At 38.9% G+C, this 18,218-nt stretch overlaps 1 protein-coding gene across 1 annotated transcript; it reads right to left on the bottom strand.

Annotated features, from left to right (window-relative positions):
- Positions 1–4,669: 4,669 nt before the first annotated feature.
- Positions 4,670–17,605, bottom strand: aif1l (allograft inflammatory factor 1-like). Its single transcript, XM_056404105.1, has 6 exons — positions 17,452–17,605; positions 17,219–17,280; positions 14,567–14,633; positions 10,489–10,530; positions 9,208–9,373; positions 4,670–6,361 (listed from the first exon to the last, which is right to left on the bottom strand). The coding sequence occupies exons 1-6, from the start codon at positions 17,474–17,476 to the stop codon at positions 6,274–6,276; spliced, it is 450 nt and encodes a 149-aa protein (XP_056260080.1). The 5' UTR covers positions 17,477–17,605; the 3' UTR covers positions 4,670–6,273.
- Between the last annotated feature and the right edge of the window lie 613 nt (positions 17,606–18,218).

The raw sequence follows: 18,218 nt of genomic DNA, 5'->3' as shown, positions 1-18,218 counted from the left end.
CTCCCGTGCGATTCGTCAAAAGCGTAGGCGACGTAGTATGTTGCCTTCAAGTGCTCTCAGTAAACTCCCAAATCAGGCTGTGATATCCTATCTTATCCAGCAGTTATGCATTTCCAACTAAGAATGAGTTTCATGAGAACCTGGGTCTGTGCTCACACATTGTGGCTCAGTTGAAAATATATGCCACGCCCAAACACACAATCTTGTTTGCAAAGCTTCCTGAAATAAATTCATCCTAGGTTGTTCTCAGAATGGTCTCAAACACTGTACAGCATGTCTCTAGTCCCCTGATGATCCCAGAATAATTCTCATAAGAAAATAAAATATATTGTTAAACCAAGTATGTCATTTAAATGCCACTGAGATTACATGAATCTGACACAACACTTATGAGGGTAAACCATTTTCTAAAAAAAAATTCAGTAATAGCATACAACATTCAAATTGTTAATTATTATCCTGTATGTGCATCTGCTTTATTTCAAATAAATATGACGTCTATTTTTTAATCATGTTGAACTTAACGGTAACTTTACTAAAGCATCACTGAAAAAGTTCCCAGATCACCGTAAAACCGTAAAATCACCACTTGCCCAAACCTGATCTTACATGTACTGTGAATGTGCATTTGTTCTCAAAATGAGCTTGCATGTGTTTTCCAAAACTAAAAAGCAGAGCAAACCAGACCAAATCAGACAGAGAAGACCTTGTTGGGGTAAATCAGACTGATAGTGAAGATGCCAGATTAGAATGGCTGTCAATATGTGTCTCAATGAGGCCCAAAGGAGAAGCACATTGTTTATTTGCATAGCTGAATACACAGTTATCGGATACACCGCCAGCCAAATGATGACACCTCAGTAGGCGACCTTTATCCTAGACACATTACTCATTTCCTAGATTTTGTGTAAATGCATTACATTATATGCTCAATTAGCTGTGCAACATTAGTGTCAGATATCCAGCCAAAGCAAGAGACATTGTTCTGTCTCCTGTCTCGCTAATCTAATTTCTTGCTTTTAACGTCATCAATCCTGAGATTTGCTTTGACGTTTGGTCACAAAACTAAATGAATGAGTTAGATGAGTTTCAGTAACTTACTTTTATCATTCAAAATCACAAAGGATAAATCTTTACATAGATAGGTAATGTCAACAGAGTCAAACCTAGTATGCAGGTGGCTTGAGAGCAGAATTGTAGCTCTGTATCAAGAATGAAGCTGATGAACTCTGTTGAAACATGACTGCTGAACCATAAAATATCAAACGCAGGTTCAGGCTCTTGTATATCAGTTGGACATTTTGTTATGCTACACTATCCTTTTCTTTTGTAGGAAACTATTCACGGGAAGGGAAGGCAAAGGAGAGAGAACATTTGTTAGGAATGTAGAGCTGTAAGGACACTCATCTACCTCCAGAGACAGATTTTGTACCACTTTAGTTTTCATGGGAACAGGATTTTAAGAAAATTCTGGTTGTTAAAGTTACAACATGGAAAGAAAGACTGAATGCTATTAACTATTTATGATAGAACATGGTGCTGATTGTATACAGTAGATTACTACGGTGGCATTTAATTTGTAATCTGCAGGAAATTATTATAATTGCAGCTATCAGTCTTCCATCTAATTTCTCAAATGAATATCTTGCCTCTGACACGTAAGACGGATGTGAACAGCCCACAGACCTGCTCGTTGTGTTAGTTTGCAGATGTTGCTCTACATGTGAGCTGTGAACCTCGCTGTACCTTCCTCTGTAGTCTAAGTGATCATTCTTGACTCTGAACAGAGCCACTCTTACTGTATCTCATGATGTAAGAGCCTTGGAATCCTCATAGACACTTTGTGAATAACAATGAAGTGGTCAGGATGTGAGGAGCTGCTCCGTGACACTAATGGATGACCAAACCTGTGAATACATTGTGATGAATGGTACTTAGCACCTTCAAACAACGCTAAATCATACCCTAAAGCACAACCTAATGTACCTCAAAGGATATCTTTAACAACTTTTTGCAAATCCAAAGGATAACTCAAAGTACAGGCTGAACAAATACACGTCTCACTCAGTCAGTGAGCGATTATTAAAAGAAAGAATGGCCTGGTCAACAGTTACCATGACTCCCTTTAGACGTCCTGCAGGAATTAACAGTTAGTCCCAAAACTCCTTGTCAGTGACACTTGGTGTAAGTTTGTGTGTGTCTGGTTGCTTGTGTGTGTGTGTGTGTGCTGCTGCTCTCTGCTCCCTGCATGCACGTTTAGGTTAAAAGGATAGTGATTAAATGAAAAGTTTTATACATAGTCTCCTCATTTCAGAGCACAGTAAATATAAGCAAGTAATGTTTAATTCTGGTTCTATTCTTATTTATCACATGGAAATTTGAGGGGTGATGGCTGTAAATGTATGTCTTTGTGTTCTTGTTAGCTGCACACATTTTTAACAGCCCAGCTCTTAGATGTCACCAACCAAAGTCCTCTCAGTGGTGACATCTTGTGGTTGCTTGTGCATCTTACAGGTGAAATTTGTCTCCTGTCAAGTGTGCTTCTGGTTGGCTGTTCTTGTTAGCTGTTCAGTAACTAACAGAATGAGTTGCTTAGGATGAGAATAACTACTCAGTGACAGTGAGTCCGAGATTACTGGGTATAAAGCAACTGCACAGGCACTACTTCATTTCCTGTTACAGTTTCTTTTACATTGACTAAAGAAAGTAGGCCAAAGGTTAAATGGGATGGAATAACTAAATCACTAATGGGTTGAATGCAACTCAATGATGTCTTTTATACTACTATCTTCCCTTCCTTCTAAATGCCTGCTTCTTTCAAAATCTTATTTTCAGTTTTTGATGGAGGCTTTCTGTTAAAAAAAAGTCTTTGAAGTCCAAGATCAAAATGGCGAGATAACCGACATCATTGAAATGACATGATGACATCATCTAGGAAATTTCTTTTCAAGAACTGTCACACCAGAAAATCTAATATGTTTTCTCAGGCTGAGAAGTAGATGAGCATCTTGACGTTCAGGTGTAACATTAGTGGAATGCCCCTTTAAAAATAAGGCAGATGGTAAATTTGACTGTGACATGCTTTTATATTTTTATACCACTCTAACAGAATAAATATGTCCTTCTTCAAAAGGCGTATATTATTATTACATTGCACTCACATTTGTAATTGTATTTAATTGCTGAAGGTGATCTTAAAGAAGCCCCTCAGCTCAAGCTAGATTTTAGCACTTTCATATCATCAGCCTGCAGAAGATGGTGTCATATTTTCCACCAAAAATGTGCTTCCTTATTTTTCATTAATCCATTCAAGGTAGCGCTTCACTTCCCATCATCATTTTCTTCTTACCAGTCAAACATCTCACTCATGTCTTGACTTTGACTGTCCAGTAGATGGAAGTGTCTATGCAAGAGCAGAGATAAGGAGGAAGATGCGCTGCAGTGTTACATTCATCATTTCCATGTCAGCCTCTGACAGTTAATTATAAGTGCAGAATGATACAACTTTTGAATGATGGGTCTTGACCCAGCAATAACCAATGATTAATCAAGATGAGTCACAACAAGTCAGTCAGTCAGCGAGGAGAACAAACTGTAGAGGCTGAGCTGAAACACTGACAGAAGAAAAGTGAGATGGAAGACTGAGAGATGAAGTTAGGAACATTACTGAGAGAAGCCTGTGTGTGGCAGCACAACATCAGATAATGTAACGAGACATTCTTTCAAACAGGCTGATACACTACTAGACGAAATACAAAAAAAAGGTGCAAAAGACAGAAAAGACAGTAGATGAAACTACACCTAACATGGACCCTGTTAGCATCATCATCATTAGCTGTATGTTTAATTTTATCTTCCATGAGGATCCAAGCACTGACTGTGCAACTCTGTTACTTCTCTCTCTGTGCCTACTTAAGCTCCTGGCAGTTTATTACATGGGACAGTGATTATCATTTTAATTACAAAGGTGCTTATTATAATCCTGCTGGATCTGCATGTTAGCATGCTTGTTAAAGTATTGCTTATTATCCTCTAAAGTATTCCACACCGAGGCAACTGCTCTCCCAATGACATTCAACACAAATGGCCTTCACAATTAGAAAAATAAGACACAATCGAGCCCATTTAAGGGACTGTTTGCACTAGCAACTATTTACTTTTGCACCAGAAAATTTTATTGCTCAAGAGTATGCATTATAGCTGCACATACATTACACAACATGAAAATTTAATGACAAGACAAATATGGGATGAAAACCCTCATCTAGTAGTTACAGCCAAAGATTCTCACATACTGTTTATCTTTATATGTGAAATAGCTTGAAATAGCTGGAAGGTGAGTGTCAACTGCAAAACTGATCATGCAAAGGTTTTACCCTCACATTTATCAGCACTGAAAGGCAAGTGTGTTGCTATCGGGTCTTTATCAAAAACCTCCCTATCTAGAAAGATAGCTAATCTCACCTTTCAGTGTATAAGACAAGAGGCTACAGTAAATACCATTAGTGCATCTAATCTCTCTCTAAATGCAGTACGCCATCCCCTGCTATAAACATTATAATGGAAAATGTGTTTACTACCTGTCATTTTTCATCCAAACACAAAATAGTTCCTTCAGTTTAACAGAGACCCCCCCCCCCCGCCATTACTGCAATAAACCATCCAAAACTACAGGCCAGTGTAAGAATTTTAATTCCTTTGGTGTCTGCAAACAATGTGCATTTTAACAACACTAAAATTATTAGAGTGAAAGCAAAATAGTTTAAAACATGTTGTGTGTGTGTTAAACTACTACAAGTAGCAAATTCACAGTAAATAGTGTGAGTTATAGGAAAAAAATTTAAACTGGAGAGACAAACACTGAGGCACAAATTACAGAATTCACAGGACAATGAACCCAGTTTAGCCGTGAGAGAGGTGGCTGGCTGATGGAAAAAAAAAGACGGGGGAGAAATTAATAACACATATATGAATTGCAAGACAAATATAGGATAACCCAAAGAGTTCAATCACCCAATAGACAGGTTAAACGATGCAGTGACATTAAAAAAAATGATAAGAAAAGGGAAAACAACATAGAAACTACACAAAAATCCATCACACGTGTACTTCACTCACTCCAAATGTTGTGGAAACCAGTAATAAACACCATATCAATATAATTCAACAAACATCATTAAAATGGTCTTACCAAATACCAAAGAACATTATTTCATGGTTATCTGGAATTAGTAAGCTAAGAAGACTGCTTGAACTGAACACCTGTATGCACTCCCTCTTTTTTCAATCTGTGTGTTGAAGCTCTACAGTATCTGCATGTTGAGGCACTTGGAAAGAATATGATTGTACTGTGTGTAGTATATTATGTACATTTGTTCTGCTTGTGTGCTTGTAAATCACACTCCTTCCAAATCTAACATGTGCTTAACCTTACAGATCTAAAAGCGAGTCAGGTTTTGCTGCTCCTCAAGCCACGTACTGAAACTGAAAGTCTCATGGTCAACATGATCTCTTATTCTTCTCTCAACTAGTGTGAGTAAATATTTAACACGCATCTACAAAAATGTTTTTTTGTTTTGTTTTTCTTTTCTTTTTTTTTAGATCATGCGGTTGCCATGTTAACCTAGTTACTGATTCCAGATCAGTATTTCGGCTCCAAGGGCCGATGACTTTGACCCAGAGGAAATGGGCTGGGCTTGTAATCTCTGGCACCTGATCTAAAGAGAAACGCAGACCAAGATTAGCCTGGCAGGAATCCATGCAAGACCACTGAGGACAGTGCAAAAATGTGGTGGAAGAACTGCTTCTTTTCCTTGTGCTTCTCCAAAAGCATCCTACTGTCACATTGTTAAAAAACGAATGTGTCCCAAAAATTAAACAAAGAAAAAAGGAGCAGGACAAAAGAAAAAAAAAAAAAAAAAAAAAAAATCAACCTCTGGAATATTTCGAGTCTTCCCTTAAAATATAACCATGAAACACTTACTACAAAATTTAATTCATCGAGCAGATTACAACTATCAATGCTACATCTTAATTAAGGAAAAAGGATGAATAATAATAATATTCACAGTCAAACATCATTTAGTGAGTTGTGGTCTCAGTCTTCCAAATAACAAATGACACCTTGCACACACCGTATATTCACAAAATAACATCCTCAATCACTGGTCCCACACTAATACAACACTCCACATGTTATGAAAAGGGTTCAATTCCAGGCGACCAGTGATGGTCCCTCTGCTCCAGTAGCAGTCCAGAGGCTGACATCTACACTTAAGGCAGACTAGCAATATCCCGCTTTGGAGGGGGTCCGTCTGGCTTGCAGGGAGAGCCGTTGGCTTTGTCTTCAAAGAGCAAGACTCTGTGGAGAAAGGAATCAGGAAACATCAAAAAAACAAAACAATGTCAAATACATTGGCAGTTTTTAAAAATATACAATGCACAGTATAGACTAGTGTTGGATTTTTTGTAACACCCATATAGGTAATTATGACATTTATGCTTTTATAAAATGAATATACATCAAAAAAATAAAAAAAATAAAAAATACATTCTTGATACAGATCAGGAAATCAATGACACTTTGAAGAGTGTAAAAACGCAACAGCTGATATGTATTGGCTGTTGTATGTGATTGTTTGTGCTTAATTGAAAGCAGGGCTGCAACTGATATTTAAATTCATTCCCAATTTATCCAACAATTATTTTCTCAAGATCAATTGTTTGGTCTCTAAAACACCAATAAAAAAGCTCGCAATTTCCAAAAGCCCAAGTTGATAGCTCCAGAACATAGGGCAGAAGCATAAGGAAACCAAAACATAAACATCAATTAAGAAGACAGAGCGCTGGACTGGTGTAACATAAGAGAAGTATAAACAATAAAAGCAGGATGTGTGAATGAGGAGGGATAACCAGCTCCTGGAGGATACAGACAGACACAGTTACAGTCTGGGTATGAACTAGCTGAGCAGTAAGTGAAAGGAAAGGAATGAAGGAAAACCACAAAGGGTCTGAGGGGAATAGTGGTTTAGTCTGTACACAGTAGAGTGAAGGATCTGACAGGAGCTATTCAGAGCGAATGCCTGTCTTTAATTTCCTTTTTTGGAAAACTCTGCAAAGCCCCACTAAGCCCATAAGGAGCAATGATCCTGACGACGAAACCGGCACTCAGCAACTCAAACTCTGGCACATCTCTCTGGCAACCACTCTCTTCACACTACTGATACCTGCTCCGCTCCAAGAGCTGGGTGAAGTTGGTCAGGCCACCGCTGACAGTCATCAATCCAATACTCCCCATTCAAAGACTGATCCAATGAAAAGTTAAATGTCCTGGTTTTGTAAAGAAATAAATAGCTAGAAATATGTTGATTAAATTCTTGTGATCTGGGATAAATTAAAAGTGATACTGAAACACGAGTTAGGATTTTAGCATATTGCCAAATGAGGTTAATCTGCTTTATGTAGACAGAAGAGCTTAATAGATGAAGTGATTGCCTGACTTGATCTTGTTATTGTGTGAAAGTTTGACAAAAATAAACACATGCGCTAACACGCACACACTACAGGGGTCCCCTGTGATAATGTCATTTCACACATAATCATGTTTTGTTGAGTTTCATGGCACAAAGTAGAATTCTGTTTTGGGTAAAGCCTAAAAACAGCGACAGTCTTCTAGTCGAGATCAATCACAGCTGTTGCTCCTTGTTACCCAACCTCTAAAATAAAACATAAGCTCTTCAAGGATGGTGTGTTAGATTCACATCTTTGGTAAACAAAGTAGAGTGACTGTGCGTCCTTTTGCACTTGTGTATTGCACTAATAGTAATTTTATTCAAAGAGCTTTCACACACCGAGTTTAATTGTGGAGCCTGACCTCAATCATTTTCCTGTAATTGCCACTAAATCAATTGTTGTCTTGCCAAACGCTCTATTCTAAAGCTGTTTTGTACGCTCTCGCCCTCCCCCTTCCGTCTCTTGAGACAAAAACAGCAGAGCACACAACAGACGTGCTGTAGACCTCTGCAGTAATCAGAAAGTAGGGGGCAGTAGGTAGGTAGGTGGGTGCTTGTCGGTAGATTAAGTTACACACTGTGACCAATGGTTTTATATTAAATATACTACAAACTGTGAGCAATCAGTAGAAGCTCACTGCCATAAAATTTAGCCCAAAAAATGACTCTGTTCCTGTTTTTTATTTCCTAAATTTGTAGCTTTCTGCACAGTGGAACTTTCACTAAATTATTCATCAAGATACTGATGAAACATTTGTGTAGTAAAATTAGCCTTATCAAGATTTTAGTGTTTGTTTAAACTAAAAAATGTGATCACTGACGTACTGTTCTCCTGATGGAAATAATTAAAAACATCAGCTTGCTCTGGAGGACGGAAACGGTCTTGATAAAATGCCACCGAGTGGACGAGTGAGGCAGGGAGGGAATGAGACATTTATAAATAGCGCCTGCGGGATTATGGGATACACTTTCGAGAAATGGTTGAGGGCAAAGGAGGAAGAGTTATGAATTTTCTCTCTGCTTGGTGTTTTTGGGATTATGAGATTTATCTGCTGAATGGTCTAGCCAGCTTAATCCAGCAGAGCTGACATGCAGCAGCCAATACACTCCTGGCTCCTGCAGTCTGACCCACAGCAAGACTGCTTTAAAAGGCTTACACTGGCTACACCAAGCCTTTTGAAAACAGCCTTAAATATGTCATCTTATCCACCAGGGGGCATTGAAAAAATTACACATTACATAAATACATTTGTTATAAAAAAAAACCATAGGATGAACTTTATTGAGAGAACTTGATGAGTTTTGGTGTTTTTGTCAGCCCTATGTGACTGTCATTGGTTAATCAGCCTATAGTCAGTTACCTAAGCACATGATCCCAGCTAAGGATAAGGATGGGTTGACTATGGATAGGCTACATAGATGGGTTTTGTTGCCATGGCGATTAACAGCTAATGCAGCATGTGGGTTGTGACGTCATCGCTGGTCATCCCCAGTCATCCCCATACCCCCTGCTGATGGAGGAGGCAATTGGCTGACACAGCACACGATTCATATCCTCTCTCCCAGACACGTGCACACACACAATGAACCGGCAGATGGGTCACAGACAAACTAAGTCATACTACATATACTGTATGTAAAAAAAAAAAAAAAAAAAAAAAAAAAAAATCTTGTACATGCACAGAGGTTTACTTACAGTTTGAGCACAGCTGAACGCTTGCCCAGCATCATCTTGACAAAGTCCCTGTAGTTGATTGTGTTGCTGCTGCTGCCGCCCGTCACCTCCACAATCATTTTTTTCAACTCCAAGTGGGTCTTGGGCACACCCAGCTTCTCCATCATGCGCTTCAGACCCATCATGTCTGAGACAAAGTACAAGGTTAACAATCAGATCTGTGATTATGAATGAAAGATGCTTCTGAGTTGCATTATGGGAAATGTAGGCTTAGGTGCATTCGGAGCCTGACTTATAAAATCAGGATATCTCAGCTTCTGCTGCTTTATTTTGACCAGTGTTTTTTCCCCCCACATTACGGAAGTGTAACACAAAGTCACTGAAGAACCATCCATAACAACTGATGGGAGTTTGTCGTATGGTTCAAAAGAGCTTTATAGTTAAAAATAAAAAATAACTAGCAAAACAAGACAGAGTTTCCAGTCACGATAGGAGCTCTATGAGGCTCTGTGTTGCAAAGCACTGTGTTGCTTTGACATCAGCACACTAACATGCTCAAAGTGACAATGCTAATATGCTCATGTTTAGCAGGTATAATATTTACCATGTTCACATGTTAGCATCCGTGTTAGCATGCAAACATTTTCTAATTAGCACTAAAGACAGAGCACAGGTGAGGCTGATGGGAATGTCATTAGTTTTGATGGTTTTTGATCATAAAACAAGGAATTGTCATATTAAAAAGTTTTATCTGATGAAAAGTTAAGGGATAACCAAAGTTATTACAATTCATCCTGTGGGGATCAAAAGTGTTTGTACCACATTCCATGGCAACCCATCCAACAAATGTTGAGATATTTCAGAATTCATCCTCTGGGCACCGTGGATATCTGCACCAAATTTAATGCATTTCCTTAATAAACTGTTCTAACAACCAACACTGCCATCCCTACAGCCATGCTGCTAGACTGAAGAAAAGAGAAAGAAATCAAATTGTACATTTATCAGCTTCTTTTAGGACCTGCAGACAGAAGCCTTATCTCCTGTCTGACTCCTACACTACAGTTCATCTAACATCTGCTCAAAAACTAAAGGCTTTTCACACTGGTGCACTGTATGGTCTCACTTTACATACAGGACACAAACACGACACATGAGCCTGTTCAAACCCTGTGCTCAGTCTGCCCAGACAATGCAAACACAGTATTAATTACTGCTCCCTCATGTCAACACAGCACATGGGGTCAGCTGACAGTCGTTATCTGTTGTGCAGTTGGTGTTTTAGTGCTGGTTGTTACTCACCAATCTCTCCTTGGTCATTCAGGTCAAACTCAGAATATTTATCTGCAAAACAAATACACAAGAGAGATGATTACTAACAGTGGTAATTCACTCTCATCTCTCACACAAACACCACAGCTAGTTCTGTAACCCCAGCTGACCTCATACAAGTCGATAAAACAGTTAAAACACACATTGTCCGTTGATCTCACTGTCTTACAATCTGCTGACAGCTGGGCTGGCAAGAGGAAAGACACAAGCAGATGATAATGACAGGTGTGTTTGTGTATATGTATGTGTGTGTGTGTGTGTGTGTGTGTGTTTTGCCTGTCTGTTAGTGGAAAGCAGGCAAAGGGCAGCTGAGTGGGGCAGACATGCGAGACAGATTAAGAGTGGGTCAGGAAGTTAAAAGAGGACTTAAAGTTCAAACACAGCAGTCAGGAAGGAAAACAAAGAAACTTGGGCTTAGCATTGTGAAGCTCAGATACAGAGTCACTCACTCAAATTCTCTCAGATTCTTTTAGTCTTAAAACCCACTTTAATGACAGTCAAATGGACGCAAGTAATTTGTTAAAAGATTGAAGAGCAATTAGAAAGTTTTACACGAGTCCTTAACTCTGTCCTACAAGTACTTTAATACTTCCAGCTTTATTTGTATTTGTCTTGTACTTCTTGTGCACCTCACTCAGCAGTTTTGTGTATACATTTACAAAACATGCAGAGTCATTTAGCATTAAGAGACAGTTCCACATTTTAAGAAATACACACATTTGCTTTCTTGCAGAGAAATGTATTTAGCTGCTAAATACAGAGCTGGATCCAGGAAACCGTTAGCTTAGCATTAAGATCTAAAGCATGGGGAAACAGCTAGCTGGGCTCTGTCCAAAAAAAAAAATCATAGCCGGAGAGATGTTGGAGTAGTATCAGTTATTGTTTTAATGGCATATATGTTATTTATAGCTTTACTTCAAACTGTTTAAAGCTAAAACTAAATACATACATTTAACAAGTGAGCTGAAAAGCTTTCATTTTAATAAGTAGATTTGATATCATGTTCAACTATTGAACCCCTATTGTTATTTTCCTTTTAGATCTCATTTGTACAAGTGGGAAGAGTCCAAAAGATTTCCTATAGCATTTTGTCTGATCTTGTAGTTTTAAAATCACAGGCAGATTCACATTTAAACAGTAAGTATTAACCACTCTACTTTCTTTCCCTTACAAAAGCCCATAATTTACACTCTGCTTAAGTGGCTGCTGCTACCAAATACCAAAAGCAGACATTTTTGCCGCATCTCCCCAAATTTCACCACTCTCTTTTCTCTAGAAGACCACTTTAGTCAGATTACACTTGCTATTTCTGTCCCACAATGGAAGCTCTGTGTGTGTATTGGGAAGGAGAGAGAGAGAGAGAGAGAGAGAGAGGGAACTGTGTTAACTGTGTGAACCCATGGGGAGTGGGACAGGACAATGCTAACCCTGTTCGTAAACTCTGAGGAGTGGGCCTCCACACACACACACACACACACACACACACAAGTTCTTGAGTGGGCCACTTGTCATAGTGCAGCCTGTTGATCATCTGCAGCCACAGAAAATGCCTCAACTGAACAAAACTGAAGTCTTAGGCGTTTCCTCCTGACCTACATTCCTTCATCAACTGACAGTGCCATCAACTTATCAACCGCCGGCCATTTTCTCCATTATGATTTATTTATTTATTTATTTTACTTCTCTTTGGCGGTCATAAGGAGGACAGTGATTTCATTTTGATTTGACTTGTCTGATAGTTGAGTTTGTCCACCAACCATTCTGGCAGCTACAGTATCATCTGAAGGGGCTTTTCCATTGTAAAAAAAGAAACTTACTGATAAAATAGTTGAAGTGGGTGATTACTTCGTCTGCCACTTTGGCCGGAGATAAGCAAGGAATTTCCCTGCCATTGTAGAGAACACTGGCCCTGAGGGCAGATAAAAGCTTCACTGCAGGCTTCTGTTCATTTCTAAAAACAACTTGATTTCCGTTCTCTCTCCCATCTGTCTTCAGATGAAAATTGAAAACAAAAAAAGAAGTTGTGTAATCCTGTGTAGTGATTACTGAGCCATCAAACACATTAACCAAATGCAAACTCATACTCAGTATTATCTGCAAATGTTTCAGAATTGTCTTTCTCTTTGAAAACATGAGACAGACAGAGTGAGCTGCAGAGCTAGCTGGCTACACCTGCCCCAGGCCGAAATACAAACAACACAAAGGAAGCAGCACATGATGGAACTGAAATGGTCTCATTTTTCTTTTCTCAATGGTTTTGCTAAGGAAACTGGCTAGTGCAGGTTGTCAGCAGCACCGATGGTGGTAACAGCCACATAAGCACCTTTTTGTGACTGCCTGAGCTGTTTGTCTCTACTTTTACCAACCTGTAAAAACCTTCTTTTCTCCCTGACGTGACTTGATCCAATAATTAATTACTGCAAACTGAACGTACGATATGATCGATCAACAAATCACCCGCTGAGCTGAATTAGACACATCCTGACACATCATGTTGCGTAATCAATGCAGTTACTGTCGATTATTTGAACAACAGCCTCATTCATTCGCTGTGAGATTTAGCATCCCTGCTCTTTTCTCTGAAACTTCTGCCACATTCACATTATATGGTCCAGAATGTAATTATGAGGAGAAACTGTTTACGTGTGGCTCTTGTAGCTCATTTAAAAACAGGCACTATACACTTTGTCATCATTTTCGCAGCTACAGTTATTGTGCTGTTGAATTATACTGAATTGTATTGACAAGTGTTTCTAATATTTAGTCCACTGCAATAAGGGTAGAGTAATACCATTCAGTTTAAAGCACCACAGTTTAACAGCACTGCAAACTACATCCTCTAAAATGTCCATAAAGTTGAATCAACACCTCTTTAAAACAATTTTTTTAAAAAACAACTAAATGTTAAAACCTTCATAAAAGGTAGATTTTACTGACTGTTGAATTAGATAATATTCATTTTAGCAAGTTGAACCTAATAAACTGGTAACTGAGTATAGTGACATGACAAAAGAAAGCCAATTTAGGATATTTAGCTTTTATGCTCCTCTCATAAAAATGTCTTAATTTCCTCTGTTACTGGAGGCTCTTCTTATTTCAGGTAAGGTTGGGTAATTCTACAATAACACGCTGTGGTTTTGTTGTAATAAGTCCCACAACAGCTGTGAAAGTTTGCAAAGTTAAATGAAATTACTCTTTAAATGACCTTTTTCAAAAGACAAGCATCAGTCTTGTAATATCTAATAAAACAAAGAAATGTATTATTAGAAGAATCAAATTAGCCAAAAACTTGCTGCAGGCTTCATGCAAACTTTAAAGGAGGACATGTTGAAGAGTTTTCTGGTCATGAGCTGCAGTGATGTGATTTGATTGGTGGTTGAACGCCATGTTTAGATACTGCAATCCTCCCAGGACCTGGGTGTTGGGTCCCCTTTCTGTTTATACATTACTGCTCCATTTCCTCCAGCAAGCATAGATAGTAAGTAGGACAGTGGAGCGTATTTATCATTTCAAGACTTGCGCCCGCTATTAGAATAAACAGCCTTATTTTATTCTGGCTGGAAAACTGCAGGTAATAAAAAAAAAAAAAAACCTCACATCAACAGAAAAAGGAAACAAAACAGTCTACATGCACCCAAAGCATGCATGTGTAATATCTGAGGAGGTTGGGAGGAGATTTTTGGTAAATCATGTAATTTTATTCTCGTAATTAGCTCCAGCAGGAGTGTTTGTTCTGTTCCCAGGAGGAATGAGTTTACACAGCAAAGTTCTGAATATTGTAACAACAAGCAGAGGAACGCCCCAGCACATTCCTCCAAGGCCACCGAGGACTTGGCCTTGCAAACCTCTTACAATTCACAGCAGTCTGTCTTTCCCACAGAGAAAAACAAAATGCTGAAGACTTATATGCGTGTGTGTGCAGACTATCAACAAATAAACAAACACTGAGAGTAAGACAAAAGCCTGGAAAAAACGGTCACACCCTCACAAAGACAACCAAATAAAAGCAGATACTAACACAGCTGAGGGGAGGAGTGCAATTGCTTACTTTTCAGACTTTCCAATTTTTCAGCCAGGTCTTCTTCATCCCTGTATTTCTGGTCTTCCAGGTATTCCTGAGAAGGGGAGGGAGAGGGGTGGTGAACAAACTGGAGGTGAAACAAGTTTTACAGGCTTTAATTGAAACTGAAACCCCTTTAATCATTCCTGAGCCCATCTCCTAAGAAATTCCGGCAATGTTATATAATACACAATCAAAGAGAAGAAGAAGCCCTCAAACAATTTAGAGCACTGAGCACCTTAAGCTGATTGTGTTCTGTCAAATGTGTCAAAAAACCTTCAACTTGAAAGTGATGATTCACAATCTTAAGATGTTCTTCCCCCCTGGATTGTCATTACTTATCACTGTGTTTGTTAAGTGGAGCACCTCACAAGGGTGTAAAGGAAAAGAGCCTGGAGGGAGCTTTTCTAATGAAATTATAATGACGCAATCTGCCATGTGGGAGTCAGCTTCAATCTGCACGGAAAGAAGAGAGCGCAGGATAGACAGAGAGTGAGCTTGTTCTCTGCGGTGACCTCCCTGTGCCTGTCAAGCCTGTAATTAAGGGTGAAAAGGATAAACACCACAACTGGATGTTTATCAGGGACACCTGACTCAGCTGTGCTGAATCACTCCTGCAGCCTCCACATACACAGGAATGTCCTCTCACAGTCACAGTGTCTCTGACAAGTATGCAAGTATATTTGAACAAGTGCAGTGCCAGTATTACAAGGCAAGAAATCGCTGGCAGTATCTACAGAGAATGTTTCACAATACCGAGGTCAAACAGAGTAGACTGTATCCCCCTTAGCTGAAAAGTCACACTCCATATGTATTTCAGGGCTTCATTATTGATTAATCTGAATCCATCGTTTTGTCTGTAAAGTGTCAAAATATAATGATTAATTTTCATTGTTCACAGCAACATCTTCAGATGTCTTGTTTCATCAGTCCAAATCCAAAGATGATTCAGTTTACAATCATATTGAACACATAAAAAGGCAAAATCTCAACATTTAAGAAACTGACAATAAAGAATATTCTGCTTTTTTTGCTTGAAAAATGTTTATAATGATTAATCGATTATCATAACAGTTGCTGATTCATTTTCCGCAGATCTACTTATCAGTGCAGCTGTAGTTGTAATTCTGTGGCCCCACAGACACAGGATTTTTAAGGTCTTTTTGAAGTCACAGGTCTACAACCCATACCACACATTTTCAATAAGGTTCCCTTAAACACAACTGCAACCAAAAATAGTCAGGACATTTTACAGGTGAAAAATAGACTTGTTACTGCTCTTTGTTGACACTGTTTCAAAACAAATCTTTTGCATTTTAGTACTTGAATTTCTTGTCACTTATTGGCTGACATGTACGCTGACACGATGCGTCTGCAGTGACCAAAATATTGGTCAGCTTTAATTGTTTCATTATTAAATTATCAACCAATTATTTTCTCAGTTAATTGATTCATTGTTTGGTCCACAAAATAGTGAACTGTGTCGTCCACAGCCACTCAGAGCCCAAGCAGATGTCTTAGACTGTCTTGCACTAACAGTAGAAAACCCAGAGATATTCAGTTTAACATTATATGAAATCTACAAACAGTGACATATTCTCATTAAAAAGCTGAAACCAGAATTTTAGCTGATTAATTATCTGTCAATCGAATAATCAGTGGCCAATTGTATCAGCTCTGAGGTATTTATCAGATGTTATATTGATTGCTGAATAACCCCTTCCAGATGTTTAACAGTGCTAGGATCTGAAGTTTCATTCCCAAAGGATTGCAGTGGTGCAAGTGTCTCCATGTTGATATAATATAATGAAATGGATGACAGTGTGTATGAAACCCCTGTATTTAATCACAGTACAAGTGTTATTCTTAGACCCAGTCGCTTAGGAGTATGCGGTCATTTCTCTTCCCCTTTCTCTGATGACTAATGAAGGATATCAAAACACTAGATACATCTCCATGAGGGAGCGGGGAGTGTTTGCACAGAAATGTCTCAGGCGCTCCCGGCTGCCCTCTTGCCGCGACCTGGTTTTCATGTGGCCACAGGCAGCAGCTGATGACAGGCGGCCAGCCAAAGTAAAGGAGGGAAACAGAGATTAAACAGACATCTAGTTAATCTGTGGGAACTACTACAGTTGTCTGACGAAACGAGGCCTAATGTTAGACAAAGAGCTCATTCAGACACCTGTTTCCCCGGCGAGACACACAGTCCAGCAGCCACAGATAATATGGGATGGCCACAAAAACACGCTTAAAAATGCTTTTTCTTTTTTTTTTTTTTGCTGGTGACCAACGAGTCGATTTGATCACGTCAGAGGGAAACACTCGTAGCCCCTCAACACAGAGATGTGTGACAGCATGGAGCCATTCAACAAGTAGTGCCACGAGACTGCAGGGGAAAATCAATAAAATGCATCAACAGCAGCATAGCGATGGTCAGCTACAATAAACCTGTGTGGCATTGGAGAAATTCATTATTCGCAGCACTACTCAGTCACTTTAATCTGACTGCCTTGAACCATCAATGTGGAGTCCAAAAACAAGGCCAATGCCAAGTCAAGTGTACGAACGCTAGCTAATTAAATTCAAATTCCCCGAGGTGCCGTTAGAGACGCTGGAAGCAAATAAAGAGAACATGCGTACCTTGTTTATTTCTTCCAGTTTTTGCCTTTGCTGCTCCTTTAACAGTCCAAAGGCTTTCCCTCCTGCAAAAGAAAAATCAAGTTATTTTAATAGCTAGCTAGTTAATATCGACACAGGCTTAGCTTGGACGGTAGCCGGTCGGCCTGCTTGATGCTCTATTGTACAGATTCAAAGCTTTAGCTAGCGATAGACATAAAATACACAAGGCAGTCCGCTATTGTTTTATTCATTACCTTGGACATTTTGATTTGAAGGCATCCCGGAATTTATCTGTGATGTATAAATCCAGAAAATGAAAATTATCAGAGCCAGAAGGCTGCCGCAACAGTCCGCCGGGGCGATACTCCTATTCTCCGTTGGAGATTGGGCTCAGCGGTCCACTCAGCACCGGTGTCAAGACGGACACAATCAGGAGGGGAACATCCGGTCAAGCTTTTCAAAGTAATTTTTTTTTCTTGATCGTGCAGAACTGATCCTTTTTTAAATTTGATAAGAATATTTTGAATGTGCCCTTGATAAGTTACTTTAACAATTACTCGATTATTATGGTTATTAACGAGTGATTGTTTTAGCCCTAAACAAAAAATAAGAGACTCTCAGAGGGGCTTGTCAGGCCAGAGCTTATGTGGATAAGGTGAAGCATTATTAATGACATTTTACGTGAGCTAATTATCTGTTAATTTCTGTTGTTTTCAATGCCTCTATCCCATTAATACGGCTTGGTTATATTACTTTCCATATTATTATATTATATTAATTTAAGTGCTTTATCAAGTCACAACCCAGTATGTTGTAAAGCACCACAGTGCTACCAATATTTTTGCCTCACCTTTTCATTGCCATATATCAATATCAATATATACATGCACATTGGAGATAACTGGCTGCAGCAATGTACACAAACAATTGCTGTCTTCTTCCAATTATACATTTTAAGCTCTTATTGTGAAGGTAGAAACATCCAATTTCCTGTAGCATTTTGAAAATACACTATCCTCAT

This window comes from Seriola aureovittata, chromosome 18 (assembly GCF_021018895.1).
Source record: "Seriola aureovittata isolate HTS-2021-v1 ecotype China chromosome 18, ASM2101889v1, whole genome shotgun sequence".
NCBI classification, from domain to species: Eukaryota; Metazoa; Chordata; class Actinopteri; order Carangiformes; family Carangidae; genus Seriola; species Seriola aureovittata.
The sequence above is the reverse complement of the archived record's forward strand: the minus strand, read 5'-3'. Positions and strand labels throughout refer to the sequence as shown.